Genomic DNA, 19,966 nt, shown 5'->3' with positions numbered 1-19,966 from the left:
CTTATTAAAATTGTTGATATGAGATTTTGAAATAAAATAAAATCACTTGATAGCCATATAACTAAAAAGTAATATTCTAATGAATCTGAATTTAACAAAATAATTTTAATAATGTTAATAATTAAACCTAAATATTAAAATATGAAAAGTAAGACTAAATTCCTAAAAATAAAAATAAAAATACGATATAAACTTTTTAACCTAATTTCTTTTTCTAAGTGCAATGCTAGATGGTAAATAGCTCTAAGAAAGCGACAAATGATTCATTTTGGGGGACAAATTTTCAAATTGCATGTATTTCTCAACTATGCATGCAAACATACATACATACATGCACGTGTGTGTCTGTATGTTGTAACATAAACTTGGCTATATGCTCATATCAAGAGAGGAAAAAAAGGGCACAAAACTACACATTTGGGGACAAACCTTACCAACTTTAATGGTTAGAGACAGTAAGCAAAGGTAACATGAAATTGCTAGTTTGAATTGATTTTCATAGTAAAAAAAGTAGATACAAGACCAAAAAAAAAAAAAAAGTAAACTCTTACAAGTTGGAATCAACCATCAACGGCGTATGAAACAATGACAGCCTCCGGACGATGCATTGCAGATTGTGGTGCTCGGTTTTTTAACTTATGCCTCAACTGTAACTTAGAAACAGAAGCCAGCAGCTGGTTTGTATATGCAATAACTTCCACATTACCCACTGCGGGAACTGTTAGAATGGGGCTGATGATGTTCTACGAAGCTGATATTTTGGCTCGGGCGGTGGTGCAGATGGCAGCATCTTATCGAGCTCCTAAGAATATAAATTCAGAAACCAAGAATGAAAACGAATTTTATGCATAAGCACCAAGGCATAAAAAGATGATGAGAGATTTGGGGTCCATTAAGGTAAAGGTCAGGAAATGTTAAATAACTGATACAAGAGTATTAACTGTTCATGCAGGTTCAGCTGAGCATGGTAGAGGGTACGAATCATATCAATGACGGTTCCAGAATGTTTCTTTTATTGACTATGAGCAGTACCTTTCAAAAACCTTGATTTAAGATATTGTGATCTATACTGATCACATTGACAACAACAGTGTAACCGAGAGGACTAAACCAAACAAAAATTCATTTTAGAGCCATCAAACTTCCGGACACAACTTTGCATACAGAAGAAAGAAAGAAATAAAGCTACCCAACCGCCAAAATCTTGAACAACTACCATAGACAATTTTATAGTCCAAAATTTCTTTCTTATGGTAAATGTTTATATTCTACAATATGCTAAAACTATCCTGCAGATGCATTTACTGATCTTCTGGTAAAACTCATCTAAGCATCTCTCTAGCTACTTCGTTAAGAATCAGTTCATCCTCAAGCAACTTATGGTAATGGTGTCTACCAGTAGTTTAGCCCACAATTTGTCTCAATTATCATTTTGGGACTTAAATGGGAGTGTTGGTGAATGAGTAGACTCTGTAGTTGCCATGCGAGGTAATATATGATAAAAGCAGGCTTTTAGTTATTTAACTGGAATATTTTGTTACATTTAGGTTATGTTAGGAGCAACACAAGTAAACAATATGATCTACTTAAACAAGGAACAGCTGCAAATCATATGATTTGATACAACTGGTATCATATACGAATAAAAAGGCTCAATTCTCTAAGCTGTTAGAGTGTTAAATTATCATCCATCAGTCATGGAAAATTGAAAATCGTGGCATTAAAGCAACCATTGGCCATATTTTAAGTTCAAAATCTTACGTATTTGCAAGAGGCATGGACATGAAAGTACTGAATGCAATAAAATGGTTCAATGAAATATGACAATTTTATATAGAATATACGGACATACTGCATACAGGTCATCAAAATAAAGACACGAGTAAATACACGAAAACACTAATTTTGACAAAACAAGTTGAAATAAATGAAGCTATTATACTTTAAAAATAAAATGTTTTGAGATCTATGAATTGAATGTAAATGGGTCATAAGGCAGAACTAACCTTCTGTTTCCTCAGCCTTTCGTTTTCCTCTTCTAAACGTGAGACTTTGTTCTCCAGTTCATTAGTATAAGCCTGTTTATAAATACATTTCAGGTTCACTCGATAATTCAGAAAGCGAGATCAAAAAACATTTCAAGGAAAAAAAAGAGATACAAAATGGAACAATGTGATTGTCAAGTTGAGAGAGATAAAACAAATGAAATTTGACCTGCTTCCTAGCTCGTGAACGTGCTGCAGATTCCCTGTTCTTTATCATCCTTTTCTGTCTCCTTTCAACAGTTTTTTCAACTATGTCCTCATGGGCACCTCTTTTCCTTCCAGACGCCTGAGTATCCGATAATGTCCCCATCAAAGGCGAAGGCAATGCCAACTGGTTTTCCGGGTAAGAGACATCCATTACACCAGTAGTCCCTATGGCTAAAGGCTGTGGCATAGGTTGGGCTGGCATATAAACCCCCATTATACTTTGTTGTGGATGATGATATTGTGGTTGTTGCGGGTACTGCATCCACTGACCTTGTTGTGCAAACTGCGGTGCAACACTAAGATCGACCCCAGCAATAGGAGGTCCGGCATTTTCATCAGTAGAAGCTTCGGTGACAACTCCAGCTTTCACAAGAAAATCCTCCAATGTCATTTCTCCAAGGGTAGGCTGCCTTTCTCTAGATTTCTTTTCCCCATCGATTTTATTCTGCTGAATATCTTTCCAAACCTCATCAACTGTCTTCTTGCTCAAAGCACTAGTTAATGACAAACTCGCCTGACGTTGCAGAGAGGTTTGATTGGTCACCGCAGTTCCTTCAGTTTCCATACCCAAGGTCTGGTTGGCCTCCAAGGTCCATACGTTCTTGAGAAGCTCGTCTAGGTTCATGCTATTTAGAGGTTTTCCCAAGTCACCCAATTGATTTTGGACCTCATCCAGCGTGAGACTATACATCGAATTTTGCCGTGTTATCGGCTGACATTGCAACTGTTTGCCATTACTACCACTGTCACCTTGGGACCCCATTGTCTGAATTCCCATATAGTTGCTCTTACTTAAGCCACTTTATTTTCACAAATTCTGGAAAAAAAAGAAAAGAAAAGAAAACTCTACGAAAACAACTATATCAGTCCTAAAGTCCACCTGAAACCCACCGCAGCTGCAGCTTGAAGTTTCACCAGCCAACTCCGAAAATTAGAACCTGGAATTAGACCTGGCCATCCATATCAACTCACTTCAGTCCAACAAGATACATGGAACCAAAAGTAAATAAGTCGCTACTTGTCAGTACTGAAACGATCAGATTTCAAGAATAAATGCATACATTCAAAGCTCTTCAAACCCTAAACCCGAAACCGGCATTGATAAACTAACATAACCCAAAAGCCTAATATAACAAATCCCATCTCAAAAGACCACCACAACCAGCAAATACCCATATCATTCTTCTCCATCCTTGTTCATGCATAACAAAAATGTCCTATGTGAAACAAAAATAACACAGAAATCAAGCTTTTTAGGGATACCCATTTCATTTCTCACCATCTTTGACTTTGTTATGCAAAATTAAAACAAAAAGAAAAAGAAAAGAAGACGAAAGAATCAACATGAGAAAGGGAAAAATAATAAAGACAAATAGATCTGGGGTTTTGTCTTGAATATAAAGAAAAGGAAAAAGAAAAACCAAAAGAAAGGAAGAAAGAAAGGGAGGGGGGGGGGGATTACCTGTTGGGAAAGGCGAAGAGCACGAAAAGGAGAAGAGGAGAGAGATAGAAGCTTTGTTGAAAGTACTACTTTTTGAGTTTCAAAAATGGTATTTCTTTTGGGGGGGGGGGGGGGTTAATTTATTTGTTTGAGAGTGCTTTGGACATGTTTGACTCTGAAACACTGTTTTGTTTGAAGTGTTTTCATTGTATTTCCAGACAAATCTATGTAAACAATAAAAATCAAGTCTCGACAAACACAACCCTGTCTTTAATTTTGATTTTGCTTACAATTTAAACTTTACTTTATTATTACTTTAGATTTAATTATATTCTTAATCCTAATTATTATTCTCATTCCTCATCTATTATTATTTGTGATGGAAAAAAAAAAACATAATTGTTACTCAAATAAGAGGATTCACATTATCTGTATCTCCTTTTTTTTTGGTGTATTCATATTTTGGTGTATTTCACATATCATTTCGATTTTATCCATATTATTTTAAGAAATTTCTACAATATAAAATACAATAAATTAATGTACAAATATCATGTTTACTAAATAATCTCCCAAAAAATAGAAAAATAAATCCGTAATAATGATAACACTAAAAGAATTAAAGAAATAAACCAAAATGCATCCCATCGATTAAAATTGTTAAAATTACATCTTAACTCACTATCATTAGACCACTTGACAATGAGCTCCGATCAATTAAAATTTACTGCTAAAAATTTTAATTATCAATGATGTACAAAAAATAATAAATGAGATAACTTATCCTTCACCTCATTATTTAGAAACCTATTTTATAAACACTGTCCTTACGTACTATTGTGAGAAAGTCTAACAATAGCATGGCTAAAATTAAAATTAAAACCAATATAAAAATAAAAGGTTTTAAGAAACAACCAAGCTTTTAAAAATAAAACACAAAAGGTATTTGAATTGATTTAAAAATGAAAACAATTTTTTTTCAGCATATTTCTTTGCACATGAATAATTAAAATTAGGTTACGAAACATTTATGATGCGGGTGAAAAATAAATTTACGTAATAAATACATTTATAAAAATTTAATATTAATAATAAATGAAGTTTTGGTTCAACCGTAAACTATAATTGTGAAAACCTAAAAGGCATGAGTTTAAACCTACTTTATGTTTATTTTTTGTTCTTCTATATAAATATATAAAATGACAAATATACCCTTAAAATAATATAATCTATTTTGTAAAATGAGAACATTTTTGTCTTTTCTAACTAAGTTAGTATCTGGTTAACTCATGGCACAAACTTAACAAGGGCTTTATAATAAGTATAGATATTACTAGTAATTCTACCATGAGTGTACACGTATTTAGAATACAAATATGTATTTAAAAATAATATTTAATAAATAATGAAACATATTGTTTGACACTAATAATAACATATATGCAAATGCAATATATACGAAATTATAATAAAATAAATTAGTGTAATTTTAAATTGTGAGTAAAATAAATTTAAATAAGTAAATACATGTGATTAAAAATATTAAATGTACTCCAATTACTTTCTAGCTCATACTGTCATTTTTTTATATAGCATATTAAAATGCTATCATGTTAGGTAGCATTATTTAACATGTTATCAAAATGTTAAGATGTTATCTTGTTATAAAGAATATTGACTTGTGACATAAACTTAATCAATGGCATTATCAATATACTAATAATGTGGGTGAAACTATATTTGTCCTGGCCTAGCTCGAAGGTCTGCCCGAAAAGTGAGAGGATTTGGACAAAAATATAGGCTCGAAAAATGAGCTTGGACAAAAAAATAATGCCAATTTTTTAAATGGGTCAAGCCTCGAGTAAGCTTTTTTTTTTGCTCGGACTTGGCTTGAATTTGCCCCAAAAAAACTGTTGCTTTTTTTAACTGTTTTGTCACTATTTTTTATTGTTTTACTATAATTTCACTATTATATTGTTACTATTTTGTTGTTATTGTTTGAATATTGTATAACTTTCTATTATTATTATTATTAATTTTGCTATTATTTTAGAGGTATTTACTTGCTAAGTTGCATTTATCTTAATGTTATTTAAATATATTTTTAAAATTTTTCCCATTTGTTGGGAAACATTTATTTTAATGTTTTTAGTGTATTTGATATATTGTATTTTAAATTTTTTATATAAAAATAATATAAAAAATTTTAATACAGGTGAGCCAGGCTTGAGCAAAATTTTAGGCTCATTTTCGGGCTGGCTTGGGCCCGGGCCTAAAATTTTTACTTGACCCATGGACAACTCTACGTGAAATTTTTGTGTAATAATATTAAATGCACAAAAAGAACAAAAATGAAGCTCTGATTGTAGTGATAAAGTTGAGGTTTTGTGCATATTAATTACATGTGTTCAAATCTCATCAATTGTAGTTTTTATTGGTATTATTTAAAATGTAAAAAGACAAAAGCACGATGGTAAGAATATAACTTATTTTAAATAAGAGTAGTTTAAGAATTTCTCTAATCGAATTGGTATTCAGTAGTTCAATTAGTGATTTAAATAATAACTAGATTTTGTCCCGTTTATGATGTGAACGAAGGAAATATTTCAAACATAAAATATTTTCTTGTATATTTTACTTAAATGGAGTGGTAACAAATTATATTTAATGCTATTGAACACATGTTTGATCCTTAGATTATTAATTATTTTATTTAAAGATGATATAAAAATATGAAAATATAAATTGTGAAAGAATTTTTTGATATACAATGTTTAGTAGATATTTATGTAACACTTTTTATTTGAAAGTTTCACTAATATAAGATAGTATAATTAAAAGTTCAACCAACTACAATGATATGTAGAATATTCGATTAATACAATGCACAACGGATGAAGAACCATACAAAGCCAGACAATATCTTAAAAGAAATTGAACAAAAACCACATAAAACATATATACATCACAAATGTAGATAGTGAAACTCAAACCCAAACCTTCAAAAATTGAGGCGTTAATCTTTGCCAAAAACGTCAAAGCCTCGTATAGCTTTTTTTTTTCATTTTAAAATAAAAAATAGAAACAATCAAGTTTTTAAAACTTAAAAAAGTATTAGAATAGATTTAAAAATAAAAACAATGTTTTTTCTACATACATGTTTCACTTTAATAATTAACATTTTTGTAAATATTTATTTTAAAAACTATATAATACATAAACAAAAAGTATTTTTTTATATACAATATTTAGTAAATATTTATATAGCACTTCTTTTGAATAATATAGTAAACATTAATATTTTTCTTGTACATATAGATCAAATATTACTAATTTATTATATATCAGCATTAGAATCTAATTTCTAGGACCGGTAATGTCGACAAGACTTATTTGGAGTAGCAGCTAAAATTCCTGTTTGTCATCTAAATGACACTAATTCAAATATTGTCATCCTCTTCTAACTTTTTTCCCTTCTCCAATATTGTAATTACAAAAAAAAAAAAGCAACTAGTAATGTTGTGCTCACTTAAGTTATGTAAGTCTCACTATTATTTTTGTGTTTCAGTGTTCCATTAGTATTAATGTTGTAACAATCCGTTTTCAATGATGTCAGAAAAAGTGGTTTCAGAATCCCATTTTTCGATAATCGAATTTGTAAATATTATTATATAATATTACGAGTCTAGTAATTTTACTGAACAATTAGTAATTAATGTATATGGATTAAATTGTAAAAATCGTAAAAATTAACCGTTATTGATTTTTATTAATTAAAAAGGTTTAAATAGTAATTATTCAAGGATTTAGGTGGAAATTATACCACTTTTTATTATGGTGGACGGTTGGAATAAAATTTTAGCTTTGTTTTGTTTAAAATTAAGTTAAGACAATGAAAATTAATATATTGATAAAAGAAAACAAAAGCGGAAGGAAAGAGAAGGACTTCATTCTCATGTTCTCCACCCATTTTTCCTCCATTGAAGAAGGTTTTCGAAAGTTCAACCCTGTAAGTAATTTTGAAGTCTGTTTTTAATAAAATTTATATTTTTGAGATCGTTGCAGCTTGATTTAGTTAATCCGAGTACTATTTCACAAAATTTTTTTTAAAGATTTTAAATGTTGCCCTTATTGAATCTTGAAGCTTTTGGTACTAAATTGAGAGATTTTGAGCTTAGTTATGGAAAAAAAGACTAATTTGTAAAGTGAAAATTGTTAATTTTGAACACAGAGACTAAAGTGTAAATATTTCAAAACTGACATAAAATTTCTGTAATTATAGATATTAGAGGACTTCAAAAGGATGCTACTAAAATCGGATTGTAAAACATGGCTTAAATGTGAAAGATATGATTGTTTCGATTTAGGGACTAAATTAAATAAAATGTGAAATTTTAAGAAATTTGTAAAAAGTGAAATTAAATTCTCATATGGATTAAAAGATGGTAAAAGCAGATAAATAGAGATTTAAAGGTGGACTTCTCTAGTCGGTTGAGTCAACTCAGTTGGTATTAATATTCTTGTCAATATAAAATGACTTGAGTTTAAGTGCGCTGGAGTGTATTATTATTCTCTTATTCAAAGGTTGGGGAGCAGTTATAAATAGTTTTAAGTATTATATGAATAGTGAATATAAAATTTTGGTGGAAGTTAGTGAAAAATTTTGTTTTGTAAATGTAAAAATAAAAAAGGTATGTTTTAATTAGAATAATGGTTTAATCTTAATCGTAGATTTAATTGTGATGAAGGGCTAGAAAATGATGTAAAATTTGTAGTTTTACATTAATTTGGATTTTCGGGTTGTTTGTGTGCATTAATATTATAATATTATTTTTATAAATTTGGTTTTGTTTAAATTAATTAATAATTTTAAAAATTATATATACATAATCTAGTATTCATATGAAAATTGTTGATTTTAATCAACGAAAATATAACGTATAATAATATACCGAAAATAAAATAAATGTAGTTATGATATTGTAAACAATAAATGTAAATATTTTTAAAATTAACTAATGAATTAAATAAAACATGTATGGTTTTTTAAGTAAGCAACATATAATATTAATATTATGTTATCTCGTATTATTATAATTATTAAAATTATATAGTTTCCATTTTACTTTATATCAAATAAAATTAAATTATAACTGTAATTTGGAATTTTTACTCTTGCAATAAATTTTATACCAAATATAATCTAATATTTTTTTTATTATATGATGCTAGAGATATTAACAAAATAGATGGAATTTTTATTCCAAATTTGTCGCCATATTTTTATAAAAATTTACCTTTAATTATTGTTTTTAAATATAGTCAATATTTACATGTGCCAAATTATTGCGTGACAAATGGTAGTTTATAAGCTATGCGACATAGAAGCTGTTTCCTTTTTAATCTCGTATTGCTATAGCATATATTAGTTTGTATTCTCGTGCGTTGTATGAGTCAGTTGTATATATTAAATTTATAATATTTTTATAACATTAATCTTTGTTTAAACTTTTAGTGACTTTCTTTAATAAATTGAAAAATTAATATAATTTCAAAATATTTTAAAAATATTTAACTAATTTAAAACCAATTATATTAATATTATTTAATTTTAAAATATTTAATATTAAAGTAATACAAAAATTCATCATGGTTTGAATATTAATATTATGATTTAAATAATTTTATTAACAATTTCTTACATGTTATTTATTTTATATATTGTTAAACTAATTTGTTTTAATATCAAAATTTTAATATCTTAATTTTTGTAATTCTATATTTACCTTTACTCTACTTTAATCAATGACGGTAATTAACTCTTATTATATTTGAAAAATATAAATATAAATTGATAAATGATATTAATATGTGTCTTTTTAAAGACTATAATTTAAGCTTAACAATTAATATTCTTTAAATTTAATATGACAACATTAAAAGTTACTTCAATTAAGTAAAATCTTAAAGTAAAGAGATAATTTATTTAAAATCAACTTTATATTTAACTTGTAAAAATTATAAAGAAAACTTTAAACAAAAGGCATGAAATAACTTAAAAAAAGGACGAGGAGTAAAATAATTATTACCCAATTTGTAAATAAGTACTTCAAATAGAAAGTGGCATGTGTCAAAAAAGTTGTAATGTGAACAAGACTATTATTTCATTTTTGTAACCTCACATTGTTATAGTGTATATATATAGATATAAGTGGATTCCTTCCTTATAAAATTAGTGCAAGCATCATATGGAATTAGTAATAGTATAATAAAAAGAGTGGATGTAATATTAAATGGATTGGGTTATAGTCTCTCTATTATTAAAAGAACAAATTTTAACTAAGTTAATATTTGTAATTTATTAATAAAGATAATATTTTAAAACTTTTATTATTTTACAAATGAAACATTTTGTTGGGAATTGAATGACAAATAAAATTCATCCCAATTTTTTAAAATATCAAATATTAAATTTATTAAAATTTTTGTACTAAATTAATCCATTTTATAACAAATGCTTTCACCATCCCAATTGAATATGAAATTAAATTTGGAAAGAGAAATTATTGAAAAAGAATCCAAAAGATACTTCAATCCTAGTTATAAATGCAATTAAGATTTGTTGGAATAAGTTTTTGGCAGTTGCTAGAATTTATATTCTGTTGGATTATTGAAGGAATATATGTTTTGTCATAATTTTAGTGGGATATTTTCCCTCTCTCCTTTTCATTTTCATTTTGATGAGAATCTTTGCCCAGCTTATTCAGATGCATGGCTTTCCTTTACAAACTTAACACTTGTACATCAAGTGGGACTCTCTCCTCTCAATAACACATCCTTCAATGCATATTATTAATAAAAATATGTACCAACAAGTTGTTTGGAAATAGTGAAAGAGGCCTTCTTCTTTTAACATTTGAATTTACATTGTTAAAAGGTTTTTATCTAAATACTACTTCGATCTAAACAAGACTTGACTCAAATTATCTCCCTTAGTTTAGATCAATTCATATTTTCAATTTTTGGACTAGATTCTTTAAGACTTTGGTTGTTTGACCAAGATACTTGGAGGGCGAATTTTTTTTAAAGGTTTTTAATTTCATGAAAGATTAGGTCTCTATATATTTTAAAATAAGAAAATATTATTTTGTAATAGTTTAAAAATTGTCAATTTTTAGAGAATATGATATTAATCTAAAATAAGACACTTAGTTGGGTTTATGCAAACTTGTTTTTTTACCATATTCATGAAGGTGACATTAGTTTAAAATGAGCACAATACGATGATATTATACTATTCTTGTTCAACGGATTTTGGAGATACGTTAAGGAATATTAAAAATAATTATTTTAATCATTTTCTTTTCTTTTTTTTTGAAATTTTAGAATTAGAACTAAATTAACTATTTTCTAAATATTAAGGGCTAAACTTGTTAAGTTTTTTAGATTTATGATAACTTGATATAATATGTAAACATTGGAAGGTTAAATTTGTTATTAAGCCAATAAAAAGGACTCACATTAACTTTCTGTCACTCGTTTAATGACAACTAACGTGAGAGTGAGTAAAATATTTAATTTCGAAAAGTTAATTGACTAAATTGAAAAAAAAATTAATAGTTGAGTGACCAAAATAGAACCAAAGGTATAGTTAAGTGACTATTTTTGTAGTTTACCCAAAAAAATATAATGAATTAAGAGGAAGTTTTGGGGAGAATTTGTTAGGGATCAACTTGTACAAACAACGAGAATGAAAGAATAGATAAAATTGAGCACACAAATTTACGTGAAAAAACTTCTGTGATGAAGAGGATAAAAAATCACAGACAAATAATTGAAGAGCACAAGATTGAGAAATTCTAAAACAAAATTTTACCTTGAAAATAAAGTTCTTTGACTAAAACACAAAATTCCCTTAAAAGCTCTCTCAAAACTCAAAACTCTCTATTGATATTCTCTCAAAATCTGATGTTATGAAGATGAAGATGGTGTTTTAAGGTTACTAAAGCCCTTTTTATAGGCTAAGATTTAGAGTTCTAATTAGACTAAGGGTGGCTTTGGATGGGCGATTGGGTGAGGTGCGGTGCGTTTAGCTTACTTTTTGTCTCACGTTACAGTATCGCTACAGTATCTAATCTCACCGCCACCGCTGTTTTTACACTAACCGCAGGTAAATGCACCGCCCATCCAAACTCACCTTAAAACATCTATTGAGAAAGTAAAGTTTAACTAGAACAAACAAGTAATGTTTAACTGAGAGAAGAAACCCATTTATGTGGGGAACACATCGCGTCGTTGTGAAGTCATATGTCTCCGAGTCGGGATGTTGTCATTGTGTTCTCGTGATGTCTTGTGCTTCCTTGTCGGGATGTCGTCCGTCATCATGACGTCCTGCGTCACGTTGTCGTAACGTTGACTCTGCTTTGATCGAAAAAATAAGATACACTCCACAAAATTAAATATTTTAATTAGAATATTTAGTTTGAATGGTAAAATAAGATAAATAGAGATTTAAAGATGGACTTCACCATTTTTTTGGTGGAAGCAGTTGAGAATATTTGTTTTGTCTATGCTAAACAAAATTTGACATTGATCTAAAAAGTTAAGGGGAAGATAAAGACGGTAAGAGGGAAAGAAAATATAAAAAGGTTCTCCAACTTTTTCAAAAATTAATTAAGTTTTTACGATTTTTTTATACTCAATTGAGGTATTGAATTAATAAAACTTGTCAAATTGGACTTTTGACTAATGTTGATTGTTATAGCGCTGACGTGGCTATTAACGGTGCTGATGTGGTGCTCCATGTCAACGACAGTTGCTGATGTTAGCTACCACGTTAGTAAAAATTCTTTCAAAAAAATTAAAAGGAATATTTTTTTACTGAAATGAATCTGAACATATGGTTGTCTAAGTTCATTCTTTTAAAAGCTTAATTTTTTTAAAAAATAAAAAAATGCTTTTTTAATTTTTAAAATTATAAAACATTACTAAAATCTATAAAAATATTAAATAAATTTCAAAATTAAAAAAACCATTTAAAAGTTAAGTCCATAATTATGTCAAAACAGTTTTTCTAAATTATATAAAGTTTAAAAAAATTAAAATTATTTTTCTTTAAAAAATGATATGTATATCAATATTTTAATACTATTGGTACCTTTTAGGATGTATACAAAATAAAAATATTTTATAAAATAAATATAATTTTATTAATCGTACACATAGAGTTTTTAAATGTATGAATATATCCAATTAAAAATTGTATCAATTATTTTGTTACATGTGTAGCCTAAAATGTATCAATTATTTTATAGCAAAAATTTTAAATAATTGGATATATTCATGCATTAAAAAACTTTACACATATCATTAATAAAATAAAAATTATTTTCATTTATTTTATAAAATATTTTATTTATTTTTATACATCCTAAAAGGTACCAATAGAATTAAAACATTTATACATATCTCAAATTTTATTAATTTTAATATTTTTAAACTTCATATAATGTGGAAAAATCATCTTGAATGAATCTGGACACTGGTTGTACAGATTCACATTAAATCTAGACAACCATTTGTCCAAAGTTATTCGGACTTAACTTTTAAATGAGTTTTATTAATTTTAAATTTTTAACTTTCTGAATTTTATTTAATATTTTATAAATTTTAACAATGTTTAAGGAATTTATAATTTTAAAAAAATATATTTTTAAATTTGTTAAAAATTAAACTTTAAAAGCAGTGAACCTGAACAATCCAGGTTCATTCCAGTAAAAAAAAATACTCCTTTCAATTTTTTTAAATTGATTTTTTTATTTTTTGTTGATGTGGCACCATCACATTATAGCAACTGCTGTTGACATGGAACATCACGTCAGTGTTGTTAACAATCACGTCAGCGTTGGTCAAATAACCTATTTTGTCAGTTTTATTAGTTCAGGGACTCAATTAAGTGCAAAAAAGTTGTGGGGGCTTAATTAATTTTTTTCGAAAAAATTCGAGGGCCTTTTATACCATTAAACCAATATAAAAATAAGGCATGTTTTTAATTAGAATAATGGTTTAAATCATAACCCTACATTTAATTGTGATAAAAGGTTAAAAAAAAAGTGTAAACCTTTTTCATTTTATATCGGTGTAAGTGAAATAATAAGAGTGAAGGGAGAGATCAGAGATGAACTTACACCGGTGTAAAATTAAAGTTTTTCACCCTTCCGTAATTTTTATACGATTAATATTTTAACAATTCACTTGTTGAATTTATCAAAGATATTTTACTTTTCATGAATGTAAAATTTTGAATTGATCCAATATCTTTATTTTATAGATCTAAAATATTGTCTATATTAATATAGATATTTAAGAGTCGAAAGTTTTTTTTTACATAAAACGAATACTTATAAAATTTTAATTTACGCCAAACTTGAGATGTATGATCTATACAAATGGAGTACAAAATATGACGGTTGAATTATTTAAAATAAAGTTAAATTTTAAGCTGTTAAGAAGATGTTGTTGATTGTTTAACAAAATAATATTTTTAAAACTTATTATTTTGCAAAGGATATCTTTTGTTGAACGAAAATCAAAAAATAAATTTCATGTCCTTTTTAGATATTAAATGTTAAATCTTATTTTATTTTTTACTAACATTTTATAGTAAAGGACTAATTCAAATTAATCCATATAATAAAAGAATTCTACCAAGTACTTTTACCTAAAAAAAGTCTTACCTAATTTAATATAAATTTAAATCTACAAATAGATATTTTATAAAAGAATCCGAAACTAGTTGCCTTATTCAAAACAAATCGGTTAGTAGCATTAAAATAAAAAAATTGAAATTAAAAAAATATCTAATTGGTTAACACGGATTGAATCTATAATTTTACGCATAATATAGGACTAATAACATAATTTAACCGAACATATTTAATTGTTACAATTAGACCAGGATTAATATTTTAAAATTTGAAAAGTACATAAACTAAAATTAACCAAATTAAAATACATATTAAACCCACCTTTCTTTTACTAGTTGTCATTTACAAAGCTTCATGTACCTCACAACAATCTTTGATGTATACAATATATTGTGTTGGATTTTAGTGGGATATTTAATAGTTGTTAAGATGGGCATTATATTAAATAAATATGGTGGAGGCAAATTCGGTCATATCTTTATGACAGTTGATTCAACCAATTATACATTCCCAGTGGTAATGTTAAAATCCAAAATCTTAGTCTCCTGTTTGGATGAAGATTCAATATCCTGTCAATCAACTCTACCGAATAAATGTGCCAACACTTAGCCATTTATGTATCTAAGTTATTGTTTTAGATATTTTTATATAGATGCTATATCTATGAATTGAGATTGAAAAAGTAATAATATATGTCAAGTTAACCTTAATTTAGAATCAATGACATACGTGCATCTCCAAATTTAGGCCAAGCTGCCATCTAAAATTAACAACTTTAGCACAAAGCAATCATCTTTTTAAATTAGTTTTAATACTATTTCAATTACTAAACCTCTAACCTATAGATCTCCAAACCACAAAATCAATTTAGCTCATTATAGATTTGCAAGTAACATAAAATATATCCAAGTAAAGCATAATGGACGAAGAATAAATAGTATCAAGGAAAACTTAATATTAAATAAATCTCCAATGAGTTACTACAATTGAGGGTTGAATAATTTTGCTCAAAAACTATGAAAAGAAAAAAAAATTAAGATATTGTTCTAAACTATAGATGAAAGAACCACTTTACACCATGTTTTCTAGAGAAAAATCAAAAGCCAATGTGAAAAGACCACTTTGCCCTTGTTAAAACAAATAAAAAATTTAAAGACCATTTTGCCCCTAGTATTCCCAGTTGTGGGAAAACTGTATTTCCTATTTCAATATTATTATTTAATTATCCATTGTTCAAGTACAACACGTATATATTTTTCCTATTAATAGTAACTATCAGATGACTTAACTAATATATCAATTGAGCATCGTTACTTTGTCAAAAAAATAGTGACAATTTATTTACAAAATAAATTCTATTTTCTACTAAGCTTAAAAGTTTTCTAGTTCCTATATAGAGAAATTAACTTTTCCATTGAAAGTTAATCAAAGTCTTCATTCTGCGCATTCAGTTTATGTTGTCTGAGCCTACACTCAAAGCAAGTCGAGGTTTAACGATGACATAGAAGATCGTTTGGTAGAAAGCCAGGGAATGAATTAGTCCACCTTGCGCAAAGCATAGGCAATAATTTAGTTTAGGTTTATTACTATAAACACCATAAGACTCAGTTTATAATAAAAAAAATTTAAACTTCCATTGTGCAACATTCACTATTTTTTTAACTTGTTTTTCTAACAAGTCACCCAATCATAGGGTTTCTCACTATACTCCCCATTTATTTTATTTTCTTTCAAACCTACGCCAAATGACTTACTTATGTGTCAAAGTGTGCCATAGAGGTAAAACCTCTAGTGCACATTAACTACAGTTCTCTTCTTGCAGGTTTAAATAATGAGTCTACAAGCCCTAGTAACCTTGGAACCACAGCCATAAGACTCTTGTACCCTTAGAGGATCAAGGAATCTATAACGTCCCTGGCCACTTAGAAACCATGGGATTTGCCTTTTCACTCCATAAGGCTTTCCAATGCTTAACTTTGGGTTTAAAATTTTCCAAGTTGCCTTCACCACCTGTAATTTCCCTCCACCTTAAAACTATGGGACAAGGAAATTCAAGACCTCAATCCACGAGGAGTTTGAGGAGTCCGTATAGTACAACTCACTCAAGTCTCCCACACTTTTAAGGTTTGCCTCCCTCAAATACTACAAGAGTCGTCAATCCTTTCACTAAGGATTCTTAAGAGTCCACAGATCTTTTTAAGGTCTATAGATATTCTATAACTCATTTTGGAGTTTTTTCTCTCTCAAAGAGTCCAAGGGGTTTACTGACTCTGCAAAGTCACCCCTAGGGCATCATCGTTGCATCCTGAACTTAGGTGATGCGAATCTAGGATCATCGAATATGACATAACTTGATGCATTAATGGAGGATGAAAACAAGTCGAACCATCATAACCTAACTTTGTACAAAGCTTTCAAGATCATACAAGACTTTTTGCAAGTTCCCATTAGGCTAATCACAAGAGCTAGGGCCAAGCACTTTAGAGAGGCTCTTAATGGGCTCATGCGAGGGTTTTGGAGTCAAGCCCAAAGCAATCTTGACCGAATTGGGCCGAGTCCAAATCCTATTCTAGTTCACTTGGTCCACGTGAAGAACTAATTTTCTAATGGACTTGAAGTGTCCATTCACTCACTTTGAACTTTATGAACTTAAGTTTACTTTATTTCAATAAGTTTGCTAATTAGCTTAATCTATCGCTTTTATCTTGCATCAAATTTTTATAAGTCATATGTTATGAGTTAAGTTATATAAGTATGTCATTTGATCATGTGTGAGTCTTCAAATGTGTTCTTATACCTATGGAGTTCTGTTTATATGTGTTGAATATGTTGCATATGTGTGTATGAGTGTGTATGTTCATAACATGTTTTTAATTCCTTTATGTGTATTGGCCTAGAATTAGGATGTTTGTTATTCAAAATTGTGGAGTGGAGTTGTGTCAAATTGATGTCTATTTATATGGTGCATGTGACCATTCGAGTGACCCATGAATAACCTTTCATCTAGTCGCATACATGCACAAAAGAAGCTCCTAAACCCAACCTTTAATGAGTGTTCATTGTGACCGATTGTATACTGCCTCAATTCATGCCACCAGCTTTACTTGAGGAGGAAGAGTTCCAACACTTAATGGAGATACATAGACGGTGGAGGAAGGAACTTCTAGAATCATGTTTCCGTCCATGCATTCACAAACCCACTAAGACATCATTTAAGAACATGCATGACCATACAATGATACATTCAGTCAAGGAGAGATTAAAGGAATTAATGGCTGAACATTCATAGAACAAGGACATTACTTTAAGGCTAAGAATGCATGAATGCACCAAGTGAAGGAGCATAACTATTCGGTCAAAACATGCACCATCGTTAAACATGCACCGAATTTTAATGCCTTAAGTGCGAACAACTTAAGTGTCAAGTGTGAACACGATTATTGTAGTGTGAACTCTTTTTTTATGTTGAATGGCCATTGAGGGCCTATATAAATCGTGTAATAAGACATTTGTGAGGTTAACAATTTGATTAATCAAAAACATACTTTTTGAGATTTTCTCTCTAAGGTTCTTAATCGAACTTCTTGTACTTATCAAACTTTTTACAAGTGTGTGGCATTCACCAATTATCTTATCACTCTGATCCACCATCCCAGAGTGTGGCAACTTCGCATACCAAGGTTTGAGTATTTGTCAAGTTTAAGTGGGTCAGGTTCCATTATAACTTCGGTTCCTTAAAGCATTCAAGTGCTTCGGGTCAATGTTTTCATCTTTATTTGAAACATTCAAGACGATCCTTCACATTCAAGCAATTTTTTAAATATTACAAGTCTCGGGAAATCTTGTCATTGGTAACCTCAAACATTTTTCCTGTTCCTTTACTAATTCTATTTGCCATCCACTATTACCGATCTATCAATGTTACTCGTTGTTGAGTACAAACGCTCTCCCTATTATGACTCTAAATTTTTTTCGTCTGCAACAACATTTTTATTAAAATTATTTATGTATTTGTGTAATGTTCTTTCATTTTATCGTGTTATAATTGTGCTTAAGATATCCTTTTATATATTTTTATTAGTTTTGATACGTTATCTAAGTTATTGTTTTAGATATTTTATATAGATGTTGTGTCTGTATTTTTTCATAACTACTATATTTATGAATTGAGATTGAATAAGTAAAATAGTTAATGGCAATTAATTATATATATCAAGTTAACTTTAATTTAGAATCAATGACATACGCGCATCTTCAAATTTAGGCCAAGTGCTTAAAAAGTACAAGCTATCATCTAAAATTAACAACTTTAGCACAAAGCAAGAGAATTAAACAACAACCATCTTTTAAATTAATTTTAATACTATTTCAATTACTAAACTTCTAACCTATAGATCTCCAAACCACAAAATCAATTTAGCTCATTATAGATTTGCAAGTAACATAATGGACGAGGAAAAAATAGTACTAAGGAAAACTTACTATTAAATAAATCTCCAACGAGTTACTACAATTTAAAAGAAAATTGAGAGTTGAATAATTTTGCTTAAAAACTATGAAAAGAAAAGAAAAATTAAGGTATTGTTCTAAATTATAGATGAAAGAACCACTTTATAGCATGTTTTTAGAGAAAAATCAAAAGCCAACGTGAAAAGACCACTTTGCCCTTGTTAAAACAAATAAAAAATCCAAAGACCATTTTGCCCCTAGTATTCCCAGTTGTGGGAAAACTGTATTTTCTATTTAAATATTATTATTTAATTACCCATTGCTCAAGTACAACTCGTATATATTTTTCCTATTAATAGGAACTATCAGATGACCTAACTAATATATCAATTGAGCATCGTTACTTTGTCAAAAAAATAGTGACAATTTATTTACAAAATAAATTCTATTTTCTACTAAGCTTAAAAGTTTTCTAGTTCCTATATAGAGAAATTAACTTTTCCATTGAAAGTTAATCAAAGTCTTCATTCTGCACATTCAGTTTATGTTGTTTAAGCCTACACTCAAAGCAAGTCGAGGTTCAACGATGACATAGAAGACCGTTTAGTAGAAATCCAGGGAATGAATTAGTCCACCTTGCGTAAAGCACAGGCAATAATTTAGTTTAGGTTTATTACTATAAACACCACAAGACTCAGTTTATAATAAAAAAATTTAAACTTCCATTGTGCAACATTCACTATTTTTTAACTTGCTTTTCTAACAAGTCACCTAATCATAGGGTTTCTCACTCTACTCCCCATTTATTTTATTTTCTTTCAAACCTACGCCAAATGACTTACTTAAGCGTCAAAGTGTGTCATAGAGGTAAAACCTCCAGTGCACACTAACTACGGTTCTCTTCTTGTAGGTTTAAAGAATGAGTCTACAAGCCCTAATAACCTTGGAACCATAGCCATATGACTCTTGTACCCTTAGAGGATCAAGGAATCTATAACGTCTCTGGCCACTTAGAAACCATAGGATTTGCCTTTTCACTCCATAAGGCTTTCCAATGCTTAACTCTGGGTTTAAAATTTTCCAAGTTGACTTCACCACCTATAATTTCCCTCCACCTT

The 19,966-nt window shown here is 28.7% G+C and overlaps 1 protein-coding gene across 2 annotated transcripts; it reads right to left on the bottom strand.

Annotated features, from left to right (window-relative positions):
- Positions 1 to 280: 280 nt before the first annotated feature.
- LOC105770652 (ABSCISIC ACID-INSENSITIVE 5-like protein 2) lies at positions 281 to 3,829 on the bottom strand. 2 transcript variants are annotated; one of them, XM_012591956.2, is made up of 4 exons: positions 3,715 to 3,829; positions 2,215 to 3,202; positions 2,007 to 2,078; positions 281 to 802 (listed from the first exon to the last, which is right to left on the bottom strand). In XM_012591956.2, exons 2-4 carry the CDS (start codon positions 3,028 to 3,030, stop codon positions 722 to 724), a joined length of 969 nt encoding a protein of 322 aa, XP_012447410.1. In that variant the 5' UTR covers positions 3,031 to 3,202; positions 3,715 to 3,829; the 3' UTR covers positions 281 to 721. The 2 variants fall into 2 exon arrangements, with proteins under 2 accessions (XP_012447410.1, XP_052487786.1); XM_052631826.1 differs by having other exon boundaries at positions 2,215 to 3,469; positions 3,715 to 3,806.
- Between the last annotated feature and the right edge of the window lie 16,137 nt (positions 3,830 to 19,966).

Source organism: Gossypium raimondii, chromosome 5 (assembly GCF_025698545.1).
Source record: "Gossypium raimondii isolate GPD5lz chromosome 5, ASM2569854v1, whole genome shotgun sequence".
NCBI lineage: Eukaryota > Viridiplantae > Streptophyta > Magnoliopsida > Malvales > Malvaceae > Gossypium > Gossypium raimondii.
The sequence above is the reverse complement of the archived record's forward strand: the minus strand, read 5'-3'. Positions and strand labels throughout refer to the sequence as shown.